At 38.9% G+C, this 23,111-nt stretch overlaps 1 protein-coding gene across 1 annotated transcript in view; it reads left to right on the plus strand.

Annotated features, from left to right (window-relative positions):
- LOC122794338 (TNF receptor-associated factor 3-like) overlaps window positions 1-23,111 on the plus strand; it is a 448,040-nt gene that overhangs the window by 385,722 nt on the left and 39,207 nt on the right. The window contains exon 9 of the mRNA XM_044062651.1: window positions 12,413-12,553. Within this exon, the coding sequence (XP_043918586.1) occupies window positions 12,413-12,553 (141 nt within the window). The remainder of the gene's footprint in view (window positions 1-12,412; window positions 12,554-23,111) is intronic.

Below are 23,111 nucleotides of genomic sequence, written 5' to 3' on the forward strand. Positions count from 1 at the left end.
TCGCAAACAAATTTCTCTGCTACTTCAAATAGGGGCCATACAACCGGTCCCTCTGCCAGAAGTGGGCCTAGGATTTTATTCTCGCCTGTTTCTAGTACCAAAGAAAGGAAACACGTGGAGACCAATTTTGGATTTATCCATCCTCAACACATATCTGGACATTCCCAAGTTCAAAATGTTAACGTTACAACAGCTTTTACCTCTGCTGGGCAAAGATCACTGGATGGTGACTCTGGATCTCAAGGAGGCTTACCTTCATGTTCCTATCAGGCCCAGTTGCAGGAAGTATCTGCGTTTTCGGGCTGGGACTTCACATTATCAGTTCTCTGCATTGCCCTTTGGCTTATCTACTGCCCAGAGTGTTCACGAAGGTTCTGGCTCCAGTGGTAGCTTTCTTCAGGCTAAGAGGAATACAGATCTATCCTTATTTGGACGATTGCCTGATACTGGCCCAAGAAAAGGACGAACTTCTTCATCATTTACAGTATGTGATGGCAGTGTTAAGATGCCTGGGGTATTCTGTGAATGAAATAAAGTCCAGTCTAGTACCCTCTCAGGACATGTGCTTTCTGGGTGTGAGACTGAATACAGCATCCCAGATGGCCTTTTGACCCCGGACAAACAAAAGAATCTTTCTTTACTTCCACCAGTTGTCTCATCAGTCCAGGCTGACTGCAAGGACAGTCCTTCAAGCCTTGGGGTTCATGGCATCTTGTATTCTGGTACTTCCCAATGCCAAACTGCATATGAGGAAGCTACAATGGTATCTCAAGAATGTATGGACACAGCACTGCCAAGATTTGAACACTGTCATTCAAATAATACCTTGCATTCAAAAGGAATTTTTGTGGTGGGCTCAGGAATGTCACCTAAACAAGGGACTCTCTGTGACCCGGCCAGAGGCGAGTCAGATTTTAACGACAGATGCCTCAGACAAAGCTTGGGGAGCTCATCTAAATGGAAAATGGGTACAAGACACGTGGCCTGCCAGACTTCAACATCTACATATCAACTTGAAGGAGATGTTAGCAGTCCAATTTGCATTGATAGCTTTCAAGGATTTACTTCTTCCAGGGCAGTTGTTGATTCAAACAGACAACACAACTGTCATGTGGTACATCAACAAGCAAGGGGGAACGCATTCTTATCCTCTATGCAGACAAGCAATGATTTTGTGGGAGACTGCTCTCAGTTTACAGTTAAATCTACAGGCAAGGTTTCTGCCGGGAGCACAGAACTCCTTAGCAGATGTGTTGAGCAGACAAATTATGGATCCCCACGAGTGGAAATTGGATCCTCATGTATTTCAGAGATTGACAGTGTTATGGGGAACTCCAGACATAGATCTGTTCGCTTCTCCACTAAATTACCAGCTGCCAAAGTTTTGCACAAAAAGGTTTCATCCCTCAGCTTGGAAAGTGGATGCTCTCTCATTCAATTGGAGCAATCTTCACGTGTATGTCTTTCCACCTCTGCCTCTCCTCCCAAAGGTACTGCTGAAGGTCAGACAGGACAAGCCAAACATGATTTTAATAGCTCCAGATTGGCCTCGACAGCACTGGTACCCATTACTGAGAAGTCTGGTACAGGAGCCTCCATGGCCTTTGCCTTCGATTCCTCACCTGCTGTCTCAGGAGAACAGTCATTTACTCAATGTCAAACTTCATTCTCTACATCTGACAGCCTGGCATATTCTGTTTTAAACCCTGGAGGGTCTCAGCTTCCACAACAAGTTTTGAATGTTATTTTGGAGGCCAGAAGGCCTAGTACAAGAAATGTTTACGCAGATAAATGGAGGAGATTTTTATTTTGGAGTACAGCAAAGGACTTTGATGTTTCTAAACCTAATTTAAGTGTTGCGCTTCAATACCTTACTGAGTTATTGGACAAAGGTTTCCTTCTCCTCTATAAAGGTTCATGCTGCAGCAATTTCTGCTCACTATGACTGTGACCCACCATTATTTTCTCAGCCTTTGTTTAAGCAATTCCTTAGAGGGCAAAGAATATAAGACCCCACGTAGAGCTCCTACTCCTGCTTGGGATCTCAATTTTGTGTTGGAGAAACTCACTCTACAACCTTTTGAGCCTGCAGCATCGGCAGAGTTGAAATATTTATCTTGAAGACTGCTTTTTGTTGGCCATTACCTCTGAGAAGGGTTTCTGAATTACAGGCCCTTATGGCAGTTGAGCCTTTCTTAATTTTTCACAAGGATAGGGTGTCTTTGTACTAACCCTTCTTTTATGCCTAAAGTGGTTTCTAGTGTGGCTTTAAACCAAACTATTCATTTGCCTACTTTTTATGCAAACCCCAAAATAAAGGGGAAAGGATTTTGCACACTTTGGATATACACAGACAGTTGCGATATTATTTGAGCAGAACTAAAGGGTTCAGGCAGTCTCAGCAGTTGTTTGTTTCTTTTGCTTTGGGTTCTCAGGGCAAACCTGTTTCAAAACAAACTATTTCTAAGTGGATTGGTTTTGTATTGCTTTCTGTTATTCCCATCATGGTAAGGAGATTCGGCTGGGATTAGGCCTCATTCCACTAGGGCTACTGCCACTTCTACAGCTTTTTAAGGGGGTGGCTACTAAAGATATTTTGGAAGCAGCTACTTGGAGTTCAGTGCATACTTTCTCTAAGCATTACCACCTTCCACTTTACTCTAAATCTAGGGCTGGATTTGCAACTGCAATTTTACAAGGCATGTTGGCAGCTCCTAATGCTTTATAGTTTTGCCATCATCCCTTACCTCTGCTTTGGGATTCTACCCATATGTAAGGACTGCAGCAATGTGAGATGAAGAACATAGTACAGTTTTGTACCTACCATAAATGTAGATGTTCGAAGATCCACATTGCTGCAGTCCAATTTACCCTCCCTCCTTCCCCTCTGTTGTTGAAGGTGGTGGTGTGTTTTGTGTTGTACATATTGTAAATATGGTTAATGCACGGGTGGTTGGTTAGGTTTTGCTGGTTTTTGGCTTTGGCCTTTCTTGTTAGGGCCTTCTGACATCTGGGGCAAGAAAAGACTGAGGAAATGACGTCAGCCTAATACTTTGGTATTCGGGCCGACCGAGGACAGCGTAAGGACTGCAGCAATGTGGATCTTCGAACATCTACATTTATGGTAGGTACAAAACTGTACTTTCTTCCTACATAATATGATTTACATGACACACAAAAAGCTAAATAAATCACATTTCTAGATTCACAAGTATACAGTTGTTTGATGCTGATCTTGTTGCTACCTACCATTAATTCTTCAGAATCAGTATACACTTATTGGCACATATTGCATTTATAACATTTTACCATTCCCCTTCTTTCTACCATTTTCCTAGATTTGTTTAATTTTTCTTGAAAATTTCTGTAACATTTGGCTCACTTTTGTGTAATTTTTTTTTTCTCCTATAATCTTGGTTATTTCTGGACAACCTCCAAAAGCCCCCAATTTTTTGTAATAATAATTTTAATAGCAGAAGAATCTAAAATATTGGTGACAGGCAGTACAGTTCTGTTCCTGTCTATTCCAGTTTTTATTGACCTCACACCATTATTGATGAAGTCTGTTTCCCTTTGTTCAACTATTTCTGTAATAGACGACATGACCTCTTCAACAGGATAACCTCTTGTCACCATTTTCTTACAAAAATGCTCAGCTTCTTCTAGAAAAATCTCGTCTTTTGTTAAATTACTTATTCTAACCAATTGTCCTTTTATAAGGTTGGTCTTAGTCTTTTTGGGGTGCATGCTACTATAATGTAAGTAACTATTATTCAGTAACTCTTTCTTGTAGACTGTAGACACTAATTTATTTCCTTCCTTAAAAATTGTTACATCCAAAAAATTTATTTGACTAGTACTGACCTGACTTGTAAATTTTAAATAACAACATACATTATTAATGTATTCAACAAACTTCTCAAAAATGTTCATAGAACCTATCCAAATTAAAAATACATCATCAATAAATTTAAACATTTTAACTATATTGTTTTTGTATGCACTTTCTAATATATTGGCTGATTCCCAACCATACATAAAGATGTTTGCATAGCTAGAGGCTTGCTATAGAACACATTTTTGTCAGTTATGACCATGTAATATTCCTCATGTAAATGAACTCCCTGTAAGAATTAATCCCTTATTTTGGGGTGACTTTAATTACCCTTCAGTAAACTGGCTCACGTATACCTGTAGGATATGTGCAAAAACTCCTAGAAGTAATAAACAAAAATTACATTGAAAACACAGCATTCCTTACCCATTTCTTATAATATGGAAACCTTTGCACTGCTACTTTTGTATCTTCTTCTCCAGAGAAATCTGGCCATAAACATGCAACCTTCTTTTCTCCTTTAAACTCCTAAAACTGAAGCAGCAAACCTAATGAATTTAATACACACCAACTTCAATCACTCTGTAACATCATGTCAAAATTCACTTAGGACTACACCTCCTCTGACCTTAATAAAGCTGCAAGTGTCACTAGGGAATTCCACAAACATTTAGAAAATTGCATAGAGCTAACAGTCTCTACCAGAACTAAGTATCAATAAAAATTCAAAGACAAATGACCCTGGTGGTCCCCCACTATAAATAAACCATACAATAAAGAACAAAACTCCTCCCTAAATTGTTTAGTAGATCCAAAACTTCTTCTCAAGCATGACATCAAAAGCATTACAAAAACACTTAAGATCACTCTGAGGTCCAAAAAAGGATCCCATGAAGTTAGTCTGTTCTCTCAAGCCAAATATAATCATAAATCCTTCTTTAGCTATGTTAGGAAACTAATATAACATTACCCTACTTTGATCTAAACATATTTATAGCGATACCTCCAGTTACTTCCCAGGAGGCATTACCAACATCCTTGCAAACAAATTAGTATTAACTTCACTCCCTGAGACTTCTACTCAAAGCCCCAAAATATCCAAATCATGTACTCCCCCAACTATCTCTAAAGATCATTTACTGAAAGGTTAGGTAAGATCAAAATACTTCCTGCATGTAATTTGACAACATACCTGGTTGCTTAATTGACGGTGTTAAACATGCCCTTGCAGACACGCTTCTTAATCTATATTTAGCTAATATTTTTGTCCTGAATGAGTGACCCACAATAAGGGTGATGCCCCTCCATGAGGTAGTCTTACAAGAGGCCTGGGTAGTTTCACCCTTAAAAGCCTCATCTGCAATGCTATGGGAGATGTTACAATTGACCTCATAAACTCACAAACTACAATATTAAGAATCTTATTAAACTTTAACCCCAACACTTTGGCCTTGTGAAGGTTAGATTCTGTCTATTTAATCTGGTAAACTCTTTGAAAGGTTTAATGAGGCTGTAGATGGTGGTCATGCAGTATGTTTTGAATTGGCCAATGCTTTCAATGCCACTCCCTATGCTGGCATCATAAAAAAAGCTAAATTCTTTAAACATTGACCAGTATGTCTTAAGATACATAACTGGCTGACAGATATAGTACAAGTTACAGAAAGTATGAAAGTGACCAACAATGTCCCTTAGGGACTCTTCTTTGTGGTATATACTTATCAGATCTCCAAAAAGAGCGAGAAGAACTTTGGCTAACAAAGGTTGTTGATGACTGCAAATTAGGAATTGTAGTTAAGCCACCCTCTGACACTCAAACCTTCCAGAATGAACTTGCCTTAGTAAGTGCTTGGTGAAGTAAACATGGGCTCCAAGTAAATGCTAAAAAGTATATTTCTTGGTAGATAACACCTCCCTTGATCATTATGTATAGATAACACACAACTACAAAACAAAAATGTTTTTTGGGGTTGCCAACTGGCTTACTGACAGAACCCACACTGTAAAAGTAGCTGACTCCAAATCCAGCTCCAGACAAGTGACAAGTGGAGTACCTCAGGGTTCAGTCCTGGGACCGCTCTTGTTTGGCATCTACTTCTTTGAAGTACAGGCCAACACAAAGGGACTCTAGCGAACGAAGCTCACAGATGACTGCAAATGTGGAGCCATTATTGAATCCCCAAATAATGTGGATATTCTACAAAAGGCCCTTCAGAAACAGATGCTTGGTGCTAGAGCCATGGGCTCAAGCTCAATGCCAAGAAATGTATAGTTATCCCCTTTGGGAAAAAAACATGTACCTGTGAATTACCACATAGGTGGCAGTACACTAAACACTGAAAATGTGATAAGAGACTTAGGGACATCGATAATCACATCGCCACAACAGTCAGGGAAAACTTTCTATGTGGCACACCTCATCACTAAGGGCTTTTCATCCAGAAAAAAGGAGGTCATTGTCCCACTGTACTCATCCCTCATTAGACCCATTATAGCATACAATGCCCTGTTTGGTATGTACCTCTCAAGACATCTGCAACAATTGGAAAGGCCGTATAAATACCTCACTAAAAGAATCACAGGCCTAAAGCAGATGCCCTATGCTGACCGTCTAAAGAAAAACTCCACCTATACTCTGTCACATATCATCTACTCAGAGGCGATGTCTGCTTAACATACAAGGCCATGTCAAACCCAGAGCTGTTGGACATGCTACACTTAAAGAAATCCCAATCCCTCAGAGAAGCATGCTCCAGGGATCTAAACCTTGTCATCACAATGAACAAAACATGCTGGAGGGACAGGTTCTTGACCCAGAGACTCCCCAGACTCTGGAATAGACTGCCCACACATGTCAAGCAGAGCCCCTCTTTGGCCGTCTTCAAAAGGAACCTTGATTGGATGGGAGATAGGAAATTCACCCCAGGGATCATGTCAGTCTCCCTGCTAGACAGGGATCCAGGGAAGTAAATACTGCGGGAAGAAATAGCCAGGGAATTGTTATGGCTAGGCTTGTATAGGCCCTAGGGCCGATAGATTAGTACCAACCTATGAACCTGAGTCACTTGGGTTGATAGCTCCCTCTATTGTAACCATTTAGAAGTCACAAATTCCTGCAGTCCCTATGTCCTTTCTTTATTAGAATGCTCATGTATGTGCAGTCCAAAGTGCCAACTGGAGATTTCATTTTGTGTGTGTGTGTGTGTGTGTGTGTGTGTGTGTGGGCATGCACATGTGTGAATGTGTGTTGCTTTGTTTGCATGCATTAAAGAAAGGCATCATATTTCATACTTGAATAATTCATGCCTCATCCAAAGAATAGCATACACAGCAGGAAATAGCTCAACCCCTTATGTTGCCCTGCTGTTTCAATACTAGAAAATGAATCTGACTACCTGGAGTGGGAGAAGAACTTATAGCTTTCTGACCTTCCAGCACCATTTTTATGGCTTTTCCCAGAATTCTTTAGCAGTGAAGTTGAGAGGTACAATGGACAGTAACCACTATGTGTCATGTGCAGCTATAAGAACACAATACTAATAAGCATGTAAAATGTCAGGCATTATTTTCATACAGATTAACGGTACAAACCTAGGGGGAATACTTACTTGCCTTTATAGTTTGAAATGGTTAATCAGCTGTTCTTCCAGCTGTTCCAGAAGTATCTAGCTATGTAAAGTAATCAAATCTGTGGGTAACCTTAACACTCTTATGTTTCAATAATTTTCATATCACTGATTAAGGCCACTGCTGCATGTATCAGTAATAATTCATATAATTGTCTAGGGTCAGTGCTCCATGTATCATTAATAATTATCACTGGGTAAGCACAGCACTCCATATATCAGTACTAATTCATATTGTCGATTAAGGTCAGTGCTGTATATATCAGTGCTATTCATATCACTGGGTAAGCGTACTGCTCCCTGTATCAGTAATAATGTATATCACTGGGTAAGCACAGTGCTGCGTTTATCTGTAATTATTCATACCACTGAGTAAGGTTAGTGCTGAATATTTCAGAACTATTCATACCACTGAATAAGCGTAGCGCTCCAAGTATCAGTAATAATTCATATCACTGGGTAAGTGCAGTGCTGCATGTATTAAGAATAATACATACAACAACTGGTAAACACAGTACTCCATCTATCAGTAATAATTTGTATCACTGATTAAGGACATGTGTCAGTGCTAGTCATATCACTGAATGCTGTAATTAAATCAAAAGTATTAGTTTAAGGGTGTGCACACTTATGCAGCCAGCTTATTGTATGTTTTTTTATTTTCCCCCCTAACACATTTGTTTGTTTTTCAATTGAATTGTACAGGTTATAGGCCACATTAAAGGTGGGAAAAGTTTTGAAATAATTTATTGTGGTCTTATTTTTTATATCACAAAAATCTGGCATTTTAACAGGGTTGTGTACACTTTTTATATCCACCATAAGCCTTTACATATTTCTAGATGTTAAATCCTGTTCTTTGTTATTTAAATGTTTTAGATTTTTCAGGATGAGGAAATGTTTCATTTCATAAGGCAGATTTTCACCTTTTGTGGTTTGATTTAAGTGAGGAAGTTCTAATGTTATACTGGACAAAAATAATTTCAGCATCTTTTCTTGTCAGATACCTCCAGTTATATTTCAGTATCCTGTTGGAAACATTATCAAAGCTTAATCTAAAGCAGGAAAGCAATTTTTTAAATGAGAGTGAACCTGCAATTATCTCTAATAAATATGGGGATTTTAAAGTATATAATTATTCAAGTAGACAATTAAATATTGAGCATGCTAAATTACTTTTAAAAGGTTTTACTTTTGTACCTTGTAGAAGAGGTACAATTACTGACGTACTTGTCGATTTAAAATTGTTAACTCGGAAAATGAATATAAAGATGTGGGTTATTGAAAACAATGAACAAAATGGTGGGGAATTATCTAAACCAAGTAAGTTTAACCCCCCGGTCAATAATACTGTGGCCTTATATGAAAAAGCCTGTGAATTAGTAATAAGGGAATTTTTTAAGAAAAATAAAAAGTATGGTTCAAATTGTGAAAATAATTTAAGTGAAGATGAAATAGTCTTATTAAATGAGCTCACTGCAGATAAAAATATTAGTTTTATGAAACCCGATAAGGGTAATGGAATTGTAGTCATGGATAAAAATGACTATAGCAATTATATGTTCCAAATGTTGACTGGTGAGGCATATGAAGAAGTTACATTGAATGAGAGTCATGTAGCATATTCTAAAATAGATTTAATGATAGAAGATATGCTATACCAAGGTCAGATTAATGAAGTGGTATTTAATTATTTGAAAAACGATTTTCCTATGGTGAGCAATATATTTGGCATTCCTAAATTACATAAAGGCTTAAGTAATGTAACTTTTAGGCCAATTGTGGATGGGAAAAGGAGTAAGACGGTATTTATTAGTAAGTATCTTGACCATCATCTTCAAGGGGGGCTCACCAAGTTCGATTATATTACAAGGGATTCGTGGCATTTTTTGCACAAATTAAATGAGGTAAAAATAGATACTTCTACTATATTCCTCACTATTGACGTATGTAATTTGTACACAGTAATTCCAAATAACATTGGTCTGGAATGGTTGGGGAGACAATTGAATAAAACCGGGCTTTTTGAACAAGATCAAGTAAATGTTTTTGTAACGCTCATGGAAATTGTACTGGATAATAACTTCCTATTTTTGGAGGGTAGTTATTTTAAACAGGTAACAGGGGTAGCAATGGGGGCAGCATGTGCCCCCATTTATGCGAACTATGTGATTTCTTATTGGGAGCAGGAGTATGTATTTCAGAGTGAATTCAAACAATATATTCATCATTACACACGGTTTCTGGATGATATTTTTATTGTTTGGAATGGAGAATTTAAAAATTTGGAATTATTTCTGAAGTATATTAATAACACTGTAGATTTTTTAAAATTCACACATACATACAGTTCTACAGAAATATGTTACTGGGATGTTCATTTAGTAGTTGATCATGACAAAAAGAGTCTTACAGCTAATATTTACAGGAAAGCTACCTTCTCCAACTCCTATTTAAATTATCAAAGCTGGCACCCTAACCATCAGAAAAAGGCTATAGTTAAAGGCCAAATGGTTAGGGCTGCCAGAATGACCAATGACCTTCAGAATTTAAAGAATGAATTGCAATTTATTATGGAAATGTTTACAAAAAGAGGATATCCTGCTACCTTAGTTAGTGCTATAAAAGATGAGGTTATGTTAAAAAGGGATAAAGGATTCTATCCGCCTATTTTAAAGGTAAACATACAAGAAATTAGGGACACTGGTTTACAGGTAGTTAATGTGGAAACTATTAAAAAGAAAAGTAAAGAAAGAGAAGGGAAAGTGTGTTTGTATTTTATTACTACTTACACTGTGGACACAGAATTTTTGGTTAAGGTTATACGAAGGAACTGGGAACTTTTGAAATTAGATGTGAATGTTTCCAGTAAAATTAGAACTCCACCCATAAACGTATATAGGAAAAATAGATCCTTTAAAAATCTTTTAGAAAGGAATTATCTCCACAGAGCAAAGTCTTGTAGGGCAGTAGGAAATTTTAAGTGTGGAAGATGTCGTATTTGTAAGTACATTTCCATTACAGGCAACAACATTGTAGTAGCCCATGAAGTTATTTATATTAAGGGGCATTTTGATTGTTTTAGTAGGAATGTTGTATATGTAGCTAGATGTGATCAATGTCCAGCATTTTATATAGGTAAAACCTGTCGAACATTAAGAGAAAGGATAGGTGAGCATGTATTGGACATTAGACATATGAAAAATACTAATGCCCTGTGTAGACATATTAGACAGCATCCCAAACGTGAATTTAAATTTAGTGTAATACAGCAAATTAAGGATAGTCAAGGTTGTGTATTGGATATCCATTTGGACATAAGTGAAATGAAGTGGCAGATAAGATTAGATGCCACCACTTATCCGGGCATTAATGATAGCATCAGTCTCTCCCCTTTATTAAAATTAAAACATATTTTAGGATAAAGTTTAGGTTTAAACTTGGTTCCTTGTGACATAGGAAGTAATTTGATAGTGGGTATTCTATAAAGTCTTAATTACTTAGGTTTATTTTTAACATTATTTTTATTACTTCAAATGCTATGTAACCTATTTTGAATGCATTTATAATTTTAAAATTCTTTTTGCTAACGAACAAATTTTACGGTCCGTCTTAGATTTTATGCAAAATGGTGTGAAATGTAAATGTTTCAATAAGTATATGTCTTTTTAACCAACAACTTAGTTTCAGAAGTAAGTTTTGCTAGGGAGTACGTTTTTAATGTTGTCATGGATACCAATGGTCTAATTGAATTATTGATTAATTTAGAGGTATTTTTAAAGGGAGTGTGGGATTGAATTCATTTGTTCTGATGAAGTCCGTGAATGTAGGACGAAACCTAGGTTAACTCATTTTAGTGTTACTGTTTTAGTGCAATAAACGTGTTAGTGCTTTTGAAGAATTGTGTGAGTTCCAGTGTTTGAACTGCTCAAGTATTCCGTTGTTGGATTTGTGGTTACCAAGTCTGTTTTGAGCTTAATCTAAAGTACTAGACATTGCAGTTTTATGGAATGCCAGACAATCACAGTGCTTTTAGAGGGTAAAATGGTGCTTAAATTGCTGTAGCATATACCCCATCCCCGTGCAACAATTTGTTCTGTGCTCACCACTTCAAGAACTAGAATCGACTGACTGTGGCAAAACTGGTATTTGCCAGTGATTTGATAAACGTATTAACTCCCCATGCTCGATGTAGCATCTAACCTTTGTTTGCTCACGAGTACACAAATAGACAGCTGTCTAAGGAAAATGTTCTATTGTCATGAAAGCATTAGTTTATTCACAACTTGCTCAGCTCGAGATTACATTTTGTTGAAAAATTAACAATGGGCACACAGTACTTGTACTCTTTCATTCTACTATCAGTTTGACAGGAGTACCAAGAGTGACTTGTGACCAGCTAATGTTGAGTATTAAAGTATGGTTATAATAAGATATTGTCCTACATACATTATTTCTTTTTCATCAAGCCAAAATGGTTTACAACTTCACAGCTGCAGTACTGCTGTACATAAGACATAAATGCTTTATATAATGTTTTTATTGATTTCTATTGTGAGATGTTAAGTTGTTCCACAAAAGCTTGTATTGTATGAGCTGCTAATTGTAATGTCTGGTTGCTGTCTGCTGCTACCATGTATGTATGACGGTATCATATAGCCATTGTATGTTGTATGTTTGAATGAGCATTCAGTGGTTTTCTCCCTGGGCCTTCCCTGAAAATGCCTCTACCTAATTGCACCATCCTATTAAACCAAAATAAATACGTTTACCATCTGGGGAATGTAACTCTCTTGTATTATGACGCAGTGAGTTGCAAAATATTAAATAGTGGGCATGATTCCAGCTTATAATACATAGTGATGTGAACAACAGAACAGGTTCCACCCCTTTTCAGTTTAAAAAATGTCTGAATTAGAACCATATCTAACTTGTTTCTGCTTTTCCATAGAATGCAGAGTTGCAAAGAGAGCTCCAGGATCAGAAAAACTTTACCCAGAAGATGTCTATGAAGGTAGAGATGTTGGAGAAAAAGCAAACCAGTTTAGAGCAATTGTTTGAAAAGACTGATTTCAAGATCAATGTAACACAGGTAAAACCTTTAACTGAGATCAGTTGTGCTTGAAATAGTTACTTTAGAATCACAGAAATGGTGGTGCCATCACAGACCTGTAATATTTTAAACACTTCTTCTGAACTAGGAATATGAATCTGTGTATCTATCAATCTATCTATTTGAATATATTAACTGGGGCTGAACACTGATCACAACTCAGCCTCAGCCCGGAATATACAAACAATAAGAGTTACATCATTGACAAATACAAGCAGAATACAATTCAAAAATGTAGTGCCCACCTCATAGGAAGGGTATCTCATCCAGGGACAAGGTGGTCATAACATCCCTGTATTCTTCCCTTATAAGACCGATTATTGCATACAGTGCTGCTTTCGGCATGTACCTCACAAAGCACATGCAGCAGCTGGAGAGACCACAGAGATTCCTCACCCGGAGAATCCAGGGTCTCGAACATCTACCCTACACAGATAGGCTAAAAGCCCTGTCCCTCTACTCAGTCTCCTACAGACTCCTCAGAGGTGACCTCTGTCTGGCATACAAAGCAATCTCAGACCCTGACCTGATGGGACTGCTGCATATCCGCAAGTCAAGCTCCACTTGAGTAACAGACACTCGAGACCTCAACCTGGTCTGTGACATCAATAGGACTTGTTGGCGAGACAGATTTGTGTTCCAGAGATTCCCCATTTTGTGGAATAGACTCCCTCTCCACGTAAAGCAGACTACCTCATTAAACCTTTTTAAGAGCAGCCTGGATAACTGGATGGGGAGCAGAAAATACACCACTGGGATTCCACCTGTGTCCCTGCTGTACAGTGGCATAGGGTGCTGACTTGTTGGAACATGGGTTATATTCTTTGCTAGGCTTGTAAGGGCCTCATGGCCAATAGCCTAGTAACTTCCTCTGATCCTAGTATATAAACAATGAAATGTACAATATATTCGTGAGATATAGCCATATCTAATAATTGAATTAGATGGAATTCCAGAGAGAGATGGAAAACAAAAGAGAAATACTGAGAGGCAAAATCAAGTGGTGAGGGAGTCTTCCAGATTGTTGGTAAGGCTTCCAACAGCTGTGGCCAAATAATGAAACAGAATGGTCTGAGGTATGTAGTTTAGAGTGAGGGTTTGTCACTCTGTCTGTAGCACTGATACCTAGACTGGCTAGCCTGAGAAGTTCTTTGCACAGTGCATCATTCCCTTTGCCCATTTGAAACATACCTCTGACATAAAAAACAGAGTTGTAGCTGGCTCATCTTGTACCCAGTACCAGTCTCTGATCTGGTGCCCTGTCCCCTGTGCTCCTTTAATCTGATGCTCTTCACTTGAACAAAAATAACACAGGAACTGCATTTCTGTATCATGTCTGTTACTTTGCAGCCGGGTCAGCTAACCCCTTTGCCCTAGGCATGTTGCACTTCTGATTAAAATAAGTCCCTTTAGCTTATAAGAAAATAAAGACTGCAGATGCAATATATATCTAAGGCCAATTTTGAAATGTGTTTCTGTCTAGTTGGTGTACCAACTCAAAAGACGCCCTTTGTTAGTAAGATATCAACATATAACCTCGAGGAAAACTTACTGTAGGACATGTAATGTGGTTAAAAATACAGGCCACAAGGTCGCATTCATTGTGTGCTTAGGTGGAACAGTACAATCAAAGAAGACATTTTCACCATGCACAGTTGTTTTAGCCTGTGGTTTTATGTAATTAATTGCATTAATACAGGAAGTTCATAGGTTCATAGGTGTGCAATAGGCTAATGGACCTGAAGCCTTTACAAGCCCAGACCAAAAAAATTGCCCAGGCACCATGCCACCCGATGTTAGTTCACAGTGCCCCTATCTAGTAGGGCAACTGGCATTTCTGTTACCCATCCACTTGTCAAGATTTCTCTTGAAGAGGGCCAGCGAGGTGCTGTGCTTGACATGAATGGAAAGCTGGGCAGTCTTGGGAGATAAACCTGTCCCTCCAGCATGTTCTGTTAATTGTGGTAATGGGGCTGTGATCTCTGGAGAGTGTGGTGCTGGGGCATTGGGATTTCTTTAGGTGTAGCATTTCAAGTAGGGATGGGTCAGATATGGCTTTCCAAGTCAAGCAGAGATCACCTCTAAGTAGACAATAAGAGACTGAGAACAGCTGAAACTTTCTAGGTTTTTAGGGTGTTGTCATGTGATTATGGTTGTAACAAGGCAGTTTGCTATCAACTGGATGTTCAAGCTTTGGAAGTGTAACAGGGCAGATTTAACTAATTGTACATAATCTCCTCTGATGCTTATGAAATAAATGTGCCACTGCCCTAAATGAGTTTTAAGCATTGCCTTTCAAATGGTCTGCCTTTGGTTTGTCAGTTTAGTGCAGAGAATTTAGGCTATAAATATACTTCAACCTGTAGTCCCTGCTTTGATTTTCTCAGTCTCCATTTGTTAACTATGTAATCCTAAACTAGTTAATTAACTAGACAGTGATCCTTGGTCACCCCTAAAAAGAGGAAGATTTTGCCTAGTAGTGCTACTTAGTTAATAAGTCAATAAAACTTAAAAGAGTGCAAAAGAAGACATAGTTTCACTGTAATCATAGTCAACCCCCTTTTTCCCATTTTTCTACATGGGGTCGGGGTGATGTGTCAGCTGTCACCATCTCTCTCTATTCAAAGCCACTCTCCTGCCTTCTTCAGCACTCATGCCTGACTGTCGCAGATCTTCTGTCACACAATTCATTCACCTCTTTGCTGGATGTCATGATGTCCTCTTGCCTTCTTCCTGTCTGTCCAAAGTTTTTTTCAACATATTGTCTTTTGCTTTTCTCCACATGTTCCCGAGCCACTGTAATCTGTTCTCTTTGATCTTTTCTGCAGTTGAAGCCACTTTGGCTTCTGCTCTCATTTCTTCATCTGTTTCCACAGTGTGCACTCTGTCACTCATGTCAGGCACTTAATCTTCATTACATCTAGCTTCTTCAACTACTTTGCTTTTACTGCCCAGGTTGCTGTACCATACAATAGTACTGGTTGCACCACTGTTTTGTACACCTTACTTTTCAGCTTTTTGGCTGTAGCCCCTCTGATTTTAGCTTTGACATTCTCATTCAGACTTTCCTTCTCCTCAACCACCCTGTGATGATGTGAGGTATTGCCAGCTATGTCAGGAGAAGTAGGGCAGTGGAGGTGTAACATATGCCAACACAGCTAGCTGGAATTTTGTAAAGAGTTGTGTCATTTGTATATGAAACTGATTTGTACAGATGCTTGTGTTGAAAAATGTATTTGTAATGTTGCTTGTGTTAAAAATGCACCAACAGTGGGTCCTGATTGTATTGTAAGTGATTAAATGTATATCTTTTTAACAAAGGGTACAGTAAGAGAAGAGAAGAGTTAATCTCAGTCCAGCTAACTAAATAGTAAGAAATTAAATTACTTAATTTAGGCCATAAAGATTGTATTGTACAGTTTGGACTGCAGTCAGAGATGAAACATCTGTGCCAGAGAATGGTTTATTAGCTCATGTAGGAAGAGTGGAAGTGTTTATATTTTTATGACTTCCAGAAGCTGCAACACATACTAGCAAAGCTCTGTCTGTGTGTATGGTAATACATGTGTGCAAGATTCTGGTTCAGCTTCTAGCCAAGAGAATAGTATGGGAACCAGAAGTCATATGACCAGATGTGTGCAATGTCATTCTGTAATCCAGCACTGTAATAATGTTTTAATACTAGATGAGACAGAAGTCTCAAGAGCACTCTGTTTTTGGAACATGACAAAGAAGGACCTCTCACGTACTTCATCTTGCCTTGCATTAGTAAGTGACCAAGGAATAGTAATTCCTTAGATCAGTCAGGAAAATATAGTGAGATTAGTGAAAATCAAATCTCACAGAGTGTGTCTGTCAGCTGCTTGGAGCAGGGATATTAAGCACTGGTTTCACAGAGAGGGTGCCGGAGAACTTGGCTTGGACACTTGGCTGAGGATGCAGCTCTACAGCTGTGCCAGTAGGGAGTCTCACTGGGGCCCTAGAGAGAGAAATACAGACCCCGGACTGTGTGTGTTCCCTGTGTGCTCTTAAGGAAATTGTGCTTGATGCAGAGAGCTGCATCTGGAAATACTGGGTGTATCCATTTTTGTTCCAAGTAAAATCCCTCTCCAGTGTCAGTGATGAGGATTCAGGCTCCTTGATTACTGGCCCAAACAGGGGACTTCACATACCGCTCCCAGATACTTGTAGCTGTTTACTTGTCCTACTGTTTTCCTTTCTCTCTCAATTCTCAGGTTCTTCTGAACTCCATTGCTGCCATTGCAACTGCCTTATCTGTACTCCGTTTCATTCCATGTGCCTTCAGTTTTTCATTCCATCCACCTATCCTATGCTGAAGTGCTTGCTCAGAGACTGCCTGTAATGCCACATCGTCTGCATATAGCAACTTTGTTGATCTGTCCCCTCCAACTTGTGTGCTTATGTAGTCCATCATATAAACAGCAGTGGACTCAGAGCTGAACCTTGATGCACACACACTCCCACTGGGAGCTCCTGTATGAGACCAAACATTGTTCATACTTGAGTCATTGGATCCTTGTACATATACATAGCTTGTACTAATTCTACCAGTGTTTCTGAGACTTCAAACCATAGCAAGACTGCCCAAATCAGCTTTTTTGGGACCTTGTCATATGCTTTTTCCAAGTTTAGGAATGCTCAATTGGACTCTTTCCTCTTCTCTAGCTTCCTTCTATCTGTCTCACTCGTCTGCAAACATCAGGTCAGTTGTGCTGCATCCTGATCGGAATCTGAAATGCTCATCTCCCATCTTACTTTTTACTACACAATGCATTATTTTATCAATCACCCTCTCCAGCACTTTCATGCAATGTGACTGGAGTTTCATACCTCTCTACTGCCCACAGTTGTGAATGTACCCTTTGTTCTTGTACATCAGTACAAGTATGCTTATTCTACAGTCATCTGGGATATACCTTTCTCTCCACACTGCTATGAGTACCCTCAGAAGCTATTTCTCCTCTCTCACCTAGCATCTTTTCTGTTCAGTATACATAAGGCATTTGGAATTGGGCCTCATCACATGGTATTCATTTTCCAGACGTCTGTCTGTTAGAATAATCATTAAAGACAGATCTGCTGACATTGAGCTGCAGGAAGTCTGCAAACAAGCATAGGTTTCTTAGAATAGACAAATGAGGTGCCTTCACTTGATTGTCATTTATTGTACAAAGTGAGAATATAACTAATGACACTTCCAAGGCAAATCAATTTAAAACACAAAAGACTGCACTGAAAAGCACCTCCACTTGAGGATTACCCAGATGTGTAGCTGAAAGCCATTGCTAGACCAAATCAAGACTCTGATTAGGCCAAAAGTCATAGAGGAAAGTACTATCCATATCACTATAAATCTCACATGCAAGCTAATGTTAGGTCAGAGGGGACTTTACTACTTGTGTTTAACAAAGGACTCACAAATGTGAAACAAACCATCCACAGTGTTTTACAAGAAGTGTTAAAAAGCGGTACCTTTAATCTCAATTCCCACTTACAGTTAACCATTCTGATTGTACCCTTCAACAGCCCTTGTGGACAAAATCATATTAATGTTAGTCAACAACTGTCACGGAATGTTTACATTTACTATATCATATTAGTCACCTAACACTATACCCCAGATGTCATCCTCTGCCAAAACTAAATGCCTGCGTAAAACCAACAGACTGTTTGCTCGCTTCTTCAGATCTGTTCAGTAGTATACATCATCCCCTTTAAGATATCCATTTGAAATGTTGGAACCCGCTAGAGTGACTCCAAAAATGCAGAGACTGAATGGTCGAAAGAATGGGCTCACATATACTAAGTCTGAGGTGCCATTTCTTGGAATATTCCCTTTTGTCTGAGGTATGGTGATCTTGGAGCAGGTATACATATGTTTGTGGGGTGGGGGGCCCTGCAAAAGTTTTAAGGAGAAGAGCGATTTTTCAAGAGTCACTCTTCTCTTGTGTTGTAGGTCTTTTTTTTCCATCTTTTTGGCACTTTGCTTTTCGATTGCCAGTATTTCAATGGGGAGCCCCCCCCCCCCCATTAATATTTATGTGTGACCTTGTCAAGAAACTGTTTCATAGATTCATAGATTAGTACTAGGCTAACTGCCCCTGCGAGCCATTTTAAGCCTAGCCATTTATCCCCTGTGAGACTCAAACCCTGTACCTTGTGTTTGTAAGGCAAACACCTTAACCATTAGGCCACCTTCCCAACCCTGTTAAGAAAAGACCATCTTCTTCTGGGTAGCAGAAGGATGAACATATGTTTGCTATAGTAGCTTGGAATGCAGGCAAAGAGCTCAAGCACTCAGATATGTTAGATGAATGGTTAAATGCATGGCAACTTAGACTGAATGCAGATAAGTGCACGTCAGTGCTGGGAAGAGCAAGGCAAAAGTGTGCAACAGGGATAATACGGTAGCAACAGGAAACATCTGTAATAGTTATAGAAGATGCTTTAAAGATGAGGAATATGTGTGTGAAGTGACAGAAGAACTAAAGTGAATACTAGGCAGCATAGTGAGCAATAGCAGAAGTAGTTGGCAGTAGTTCGCTATGTGGATCACTGGATTGTAACCAAAGGGGTGGCACTCCATATAAAGAAAACTGAGTGCTTAGCAAATTATACAGTTTAGTCCAATCCATTAATGACTGCACCAAACAGTATAGTAAATGAAATTATGGAAAACACATTAACACATTGTTGTGGCAAAAACTTCAAAGTTAATACCCTTCTGAAGTGTTTCTGAAGGGGTGTAAGACTCAGTCACCCTCCATACTCCCACACTTTAATGCTGAAATTTTAAAACCTCAGGGGGATGAGGACTACATGCATTCCCTCTTCCTCGTGCTTTTGTGATCTCAGACTTATTATATGTAAGTCAGATGGTATGCAGGTGGAGGAAGCTGGCTCTATACAAAAACATTTCTTCTGTATTTCTATTTGTAAGCTTTAGCTGTTGTTTAAAAAATCTTGCACTCGTGTTGTCTGTTGTCACGTTATTTCACTGAATGCTTTCTGTTCCACATCATCACAACTTGCAAAAAAAAAAAAAAAAAGATAAATTAATGCACACATTAAATCAGCCAAAGCATGTACAGATTTTTTTTAAAATAAACTTTATGGCAAAAATGTGTTTCTCCTGCACAGAAGTAAGTAAACTAAATAGTAAGATTGAAATCCACATTTCTGGCCTTTCCTAACCATCCAGCTAGCCTTCTCATAGCTTTCTATGTCTGTTTCTATGTGCTGCACTTGGGAATGGCATATAGCAGATCCAGTCACCTACCACATTTGAAATGGACTGATAGTAACACTGTCTCCCCCAACACCTCATATCATTAGTTTAGGAGTTACTCCATCTGCTGTTAAGAGTACAACTAGGATTTTTTAACTGTACTTTTCATGTACCATTTGGATAATAACTGTCAGTAATCTAAGGTTATGTGGCTCAAGGCACAATGACTGGCACTTGCATTTCTGTGGATATGTTGCATGGCATTAGAGATAAGATGAATGTCCTTATGCTTCATGCCTCCTTTCAGTCATGCTGTTCAGGCAATAAACCACATATATATTGCATGGGTGAGATGTTCATGGCTAAAGGCTTTATATGCTATACCATGTTGTGTGGCATGAAGCAGATCATGAGGAAGATACTGTGAAACATAAAGACAAAAACCAAGCCTCACACCAACGTTTCTTATCCAGTCAAATATAAAATGATCTGTTTCTCTATGTGAGCCAGAGGTATGGGGAATATAATGTCAAACGAGGGGTTCTGTGGTATGGGCATACTTAGTGTTATATCCAGTCAGATATAAAATGATCTGTTTCTCTGTGTGAGCCAGAGATACAGGGGATATAATGTCAAATGAGGCGTTCTGTGGTATGGGCATACTTAGTGTTCAGTTTGTTGTATGTCTGCATCCAGGAAAGCATGGAGGGTGATGTGTCTAATGAGTATTGTCAAGATCTCAAGGTGAAGAAAGCTTTTTGAGATAAAGTTTGAAATCATTCATTTCATGCTGATGCCCTTTATGCTATTAAACATACTTGAGGCAAGTAATAGTCAATAAAATATTATGGCACCTGTAATAAAAGAATGTCCGTGATGTAGCAGCAGTTAAGTGGTAAAATACGCAGTAGACAAAAATCTCACAATGCAAGTCCACTCCCTATAAATATCAATAACAACACTACAGCAACAGTTCAAATGTCTTTGCAGTGCTGTGCACTGCTATGCAGTAGGTTTTACTGTGCATGCTAACATTGGCTCAGGTCTGTTACATGATGTAGTTTGTACCATCAGTCACTGCATAGGAGGGTATCTGTTAAGGTAGATAGCGAATAATACTAGTAACACAAATTAAGGGTAAAATGAGTTAAAAGTAATACTCTGTGTTTTTGACAGTCTCTAACAGCCCATGAAACATAGTTTACCCAGCATTTAATTACCAAAAATAAATAAAAATAAATGTAATTATGAAGGTTTGTAAATTGTATGTTTCTCTTAAAACAAGCTGCTGGAAACACTGCAGCTCAGGTACAGATGTGGCTTTCATATGCTGTTTAAGTGAAAATGAAGACATGAGGTACTAGCATCATGCTTCTATACAGTATGATTGGCTATGCAACTAAAAGTCCTGACTCAGTAAGCCTGTAAGTAGTTTTCTGTGCAAAATAAGCTCTTATGTAAACACAGTGGACATGATTATCTCTAAAGTGATTTCTGTTGTGTTTTCTGATGGCAGAAGGACCAAAGATAAAAAACAAAGAAACACAGTTCCAAGATGGACAAGAGCCACTAGGAGCATTTTGTCTGCACAGTTCTTTACCAGCTGACTACAGATCCTAATTTGCCAGGTGTCTGTTTCCTCCTGCTGTGCTAAATAACTTGTTTGTGTATTCCATCCAGTCTTGAATTTATGTGCAATTCTTGACTACAGGAAGGAAGCAACATGTGCCAAACAGCATCTTTCTGAAAAAAAAAATGCTTACTGTACCTCTGTGCCCTCACATTTACTGTGGTATCAAATGACAGCAGATTTCAGTCAGTTTAATTTTCAGTCTCCTTGCCCACACATTACAGGCAGTTTAAAGATTGCATAGATCTCACCGTCTGATTGAGAACAAATGAATAAATGAATGTATACGTAATGGCCACCTCAGTGGTATAAGATGCCTACAGTGCAACACATTGCAAACCCCCCACCCCTTTCACACACCCACATAAACACAGACACACACACATGCATACACACAGATGTGCCTCAAACTTATGGCTTCTTTATTAACTGTGTACACTTCAAAAGTGAAATTGTGAGGTAAATATGTAATACATGGTCACAGCAATGAATTCCAGATCATTGCTGAAAGTCATATAGGTTCATAGGTTCATAGGTTGGTACTCCCGAAGGCATATATTAGCCCAGCCACATTGTGCGGTATTCACCGCCCCTTTAGTAGTTCCCTTGGCCCCTATCTAGTAGTGCTGTTGGTGTGATCTCTGGTGTGAACTTTCTGTTACCCATCCACTCATCAAGGTTCCTCTTGAAGAGTGATAGTGAGGGGCTCTGTCTTATGTAGATCGGGACCCTGTTCCATAGTAAGGGACGTCTCTGTGAAGGGAATCTGTCCCTCCAGCATGTTCTATTCATTGTTGTGTTGAGGTTTATATCCCTAGAGCGTGTAGCTCGAGTAGGTTTGGTTTTGCTAAGATGGAGCATGTTCAACAATTCTGGGTTGGACATGGCTCTGTACGTTAGACAGAGATCGCCTCTGAGAAAGCGGTATGCAACAGAGAACAGTCTTAGCTTTTTCAATCGTGCTGCATAGGGCAACTGTTTGAGGCCAGTAATTCCCTTGGTTAGGTACCTCTGTGGTCTCTCCAGATGCTGGAGATGTCTAGCCAGGTACATTCCAATTGGTGCATTGTACTCAATAATAAGTCTGATGAGGGAAGAGTAGAGGGGCACCATTACATCCTTAGATCTTGATGCAAACCCTTTCATGATCAGATGGGTCACATAGAAGGATTTTCTAACCACTTTGGCAACATGGTTATCAAAGGAAAGCTGGCTATCTACTTGGGTCCCTAGATCCCTTATTTCTTCTTCAGATTTCAGGGGATTACCTCCTATGTTGTAGTTTGCGGGTACTCTGTTTTTTCCAAAGAGGATTACTATGCATTACATATATACAGTGCAACCCACTGAAATTTCCCCTGTCCCCCCCTACACATGTTATTGACTGCATATACTTAGATGTCTGATTGTGATCAAACACATGAATAAGTGCATAAGTAATGGGCACAATAATGTATCAAAGCTTCTGGCTGTCAGATGCATGCAGTGCAACCCAATGCAACTACTATCAACACACACACATGCACACACACACGCGCGCACACACACACACACACACACACACACACACACACACGTGACAATTACAGGCACTTTTTGATTGTCTACACTTGAGATATTTAGTTGTGATAAAAAGAATGGATATATACATAAATAAT

This window comes from Protopterus annectens, chromosome 1.part0, assembly GCF_019279795.1.
Source record: "Protopterus annectens isolate FY-2018-M chromosome 1.part0, PAN1.0, whole genome shotgun sequence".
NCBI classification, from domain to species: domain Eukaryota; kingdom Metazoa; phylum Chordata; order Ceratodontiformes; family Protopteridae; genus Protopterus; species Protopterus annectens.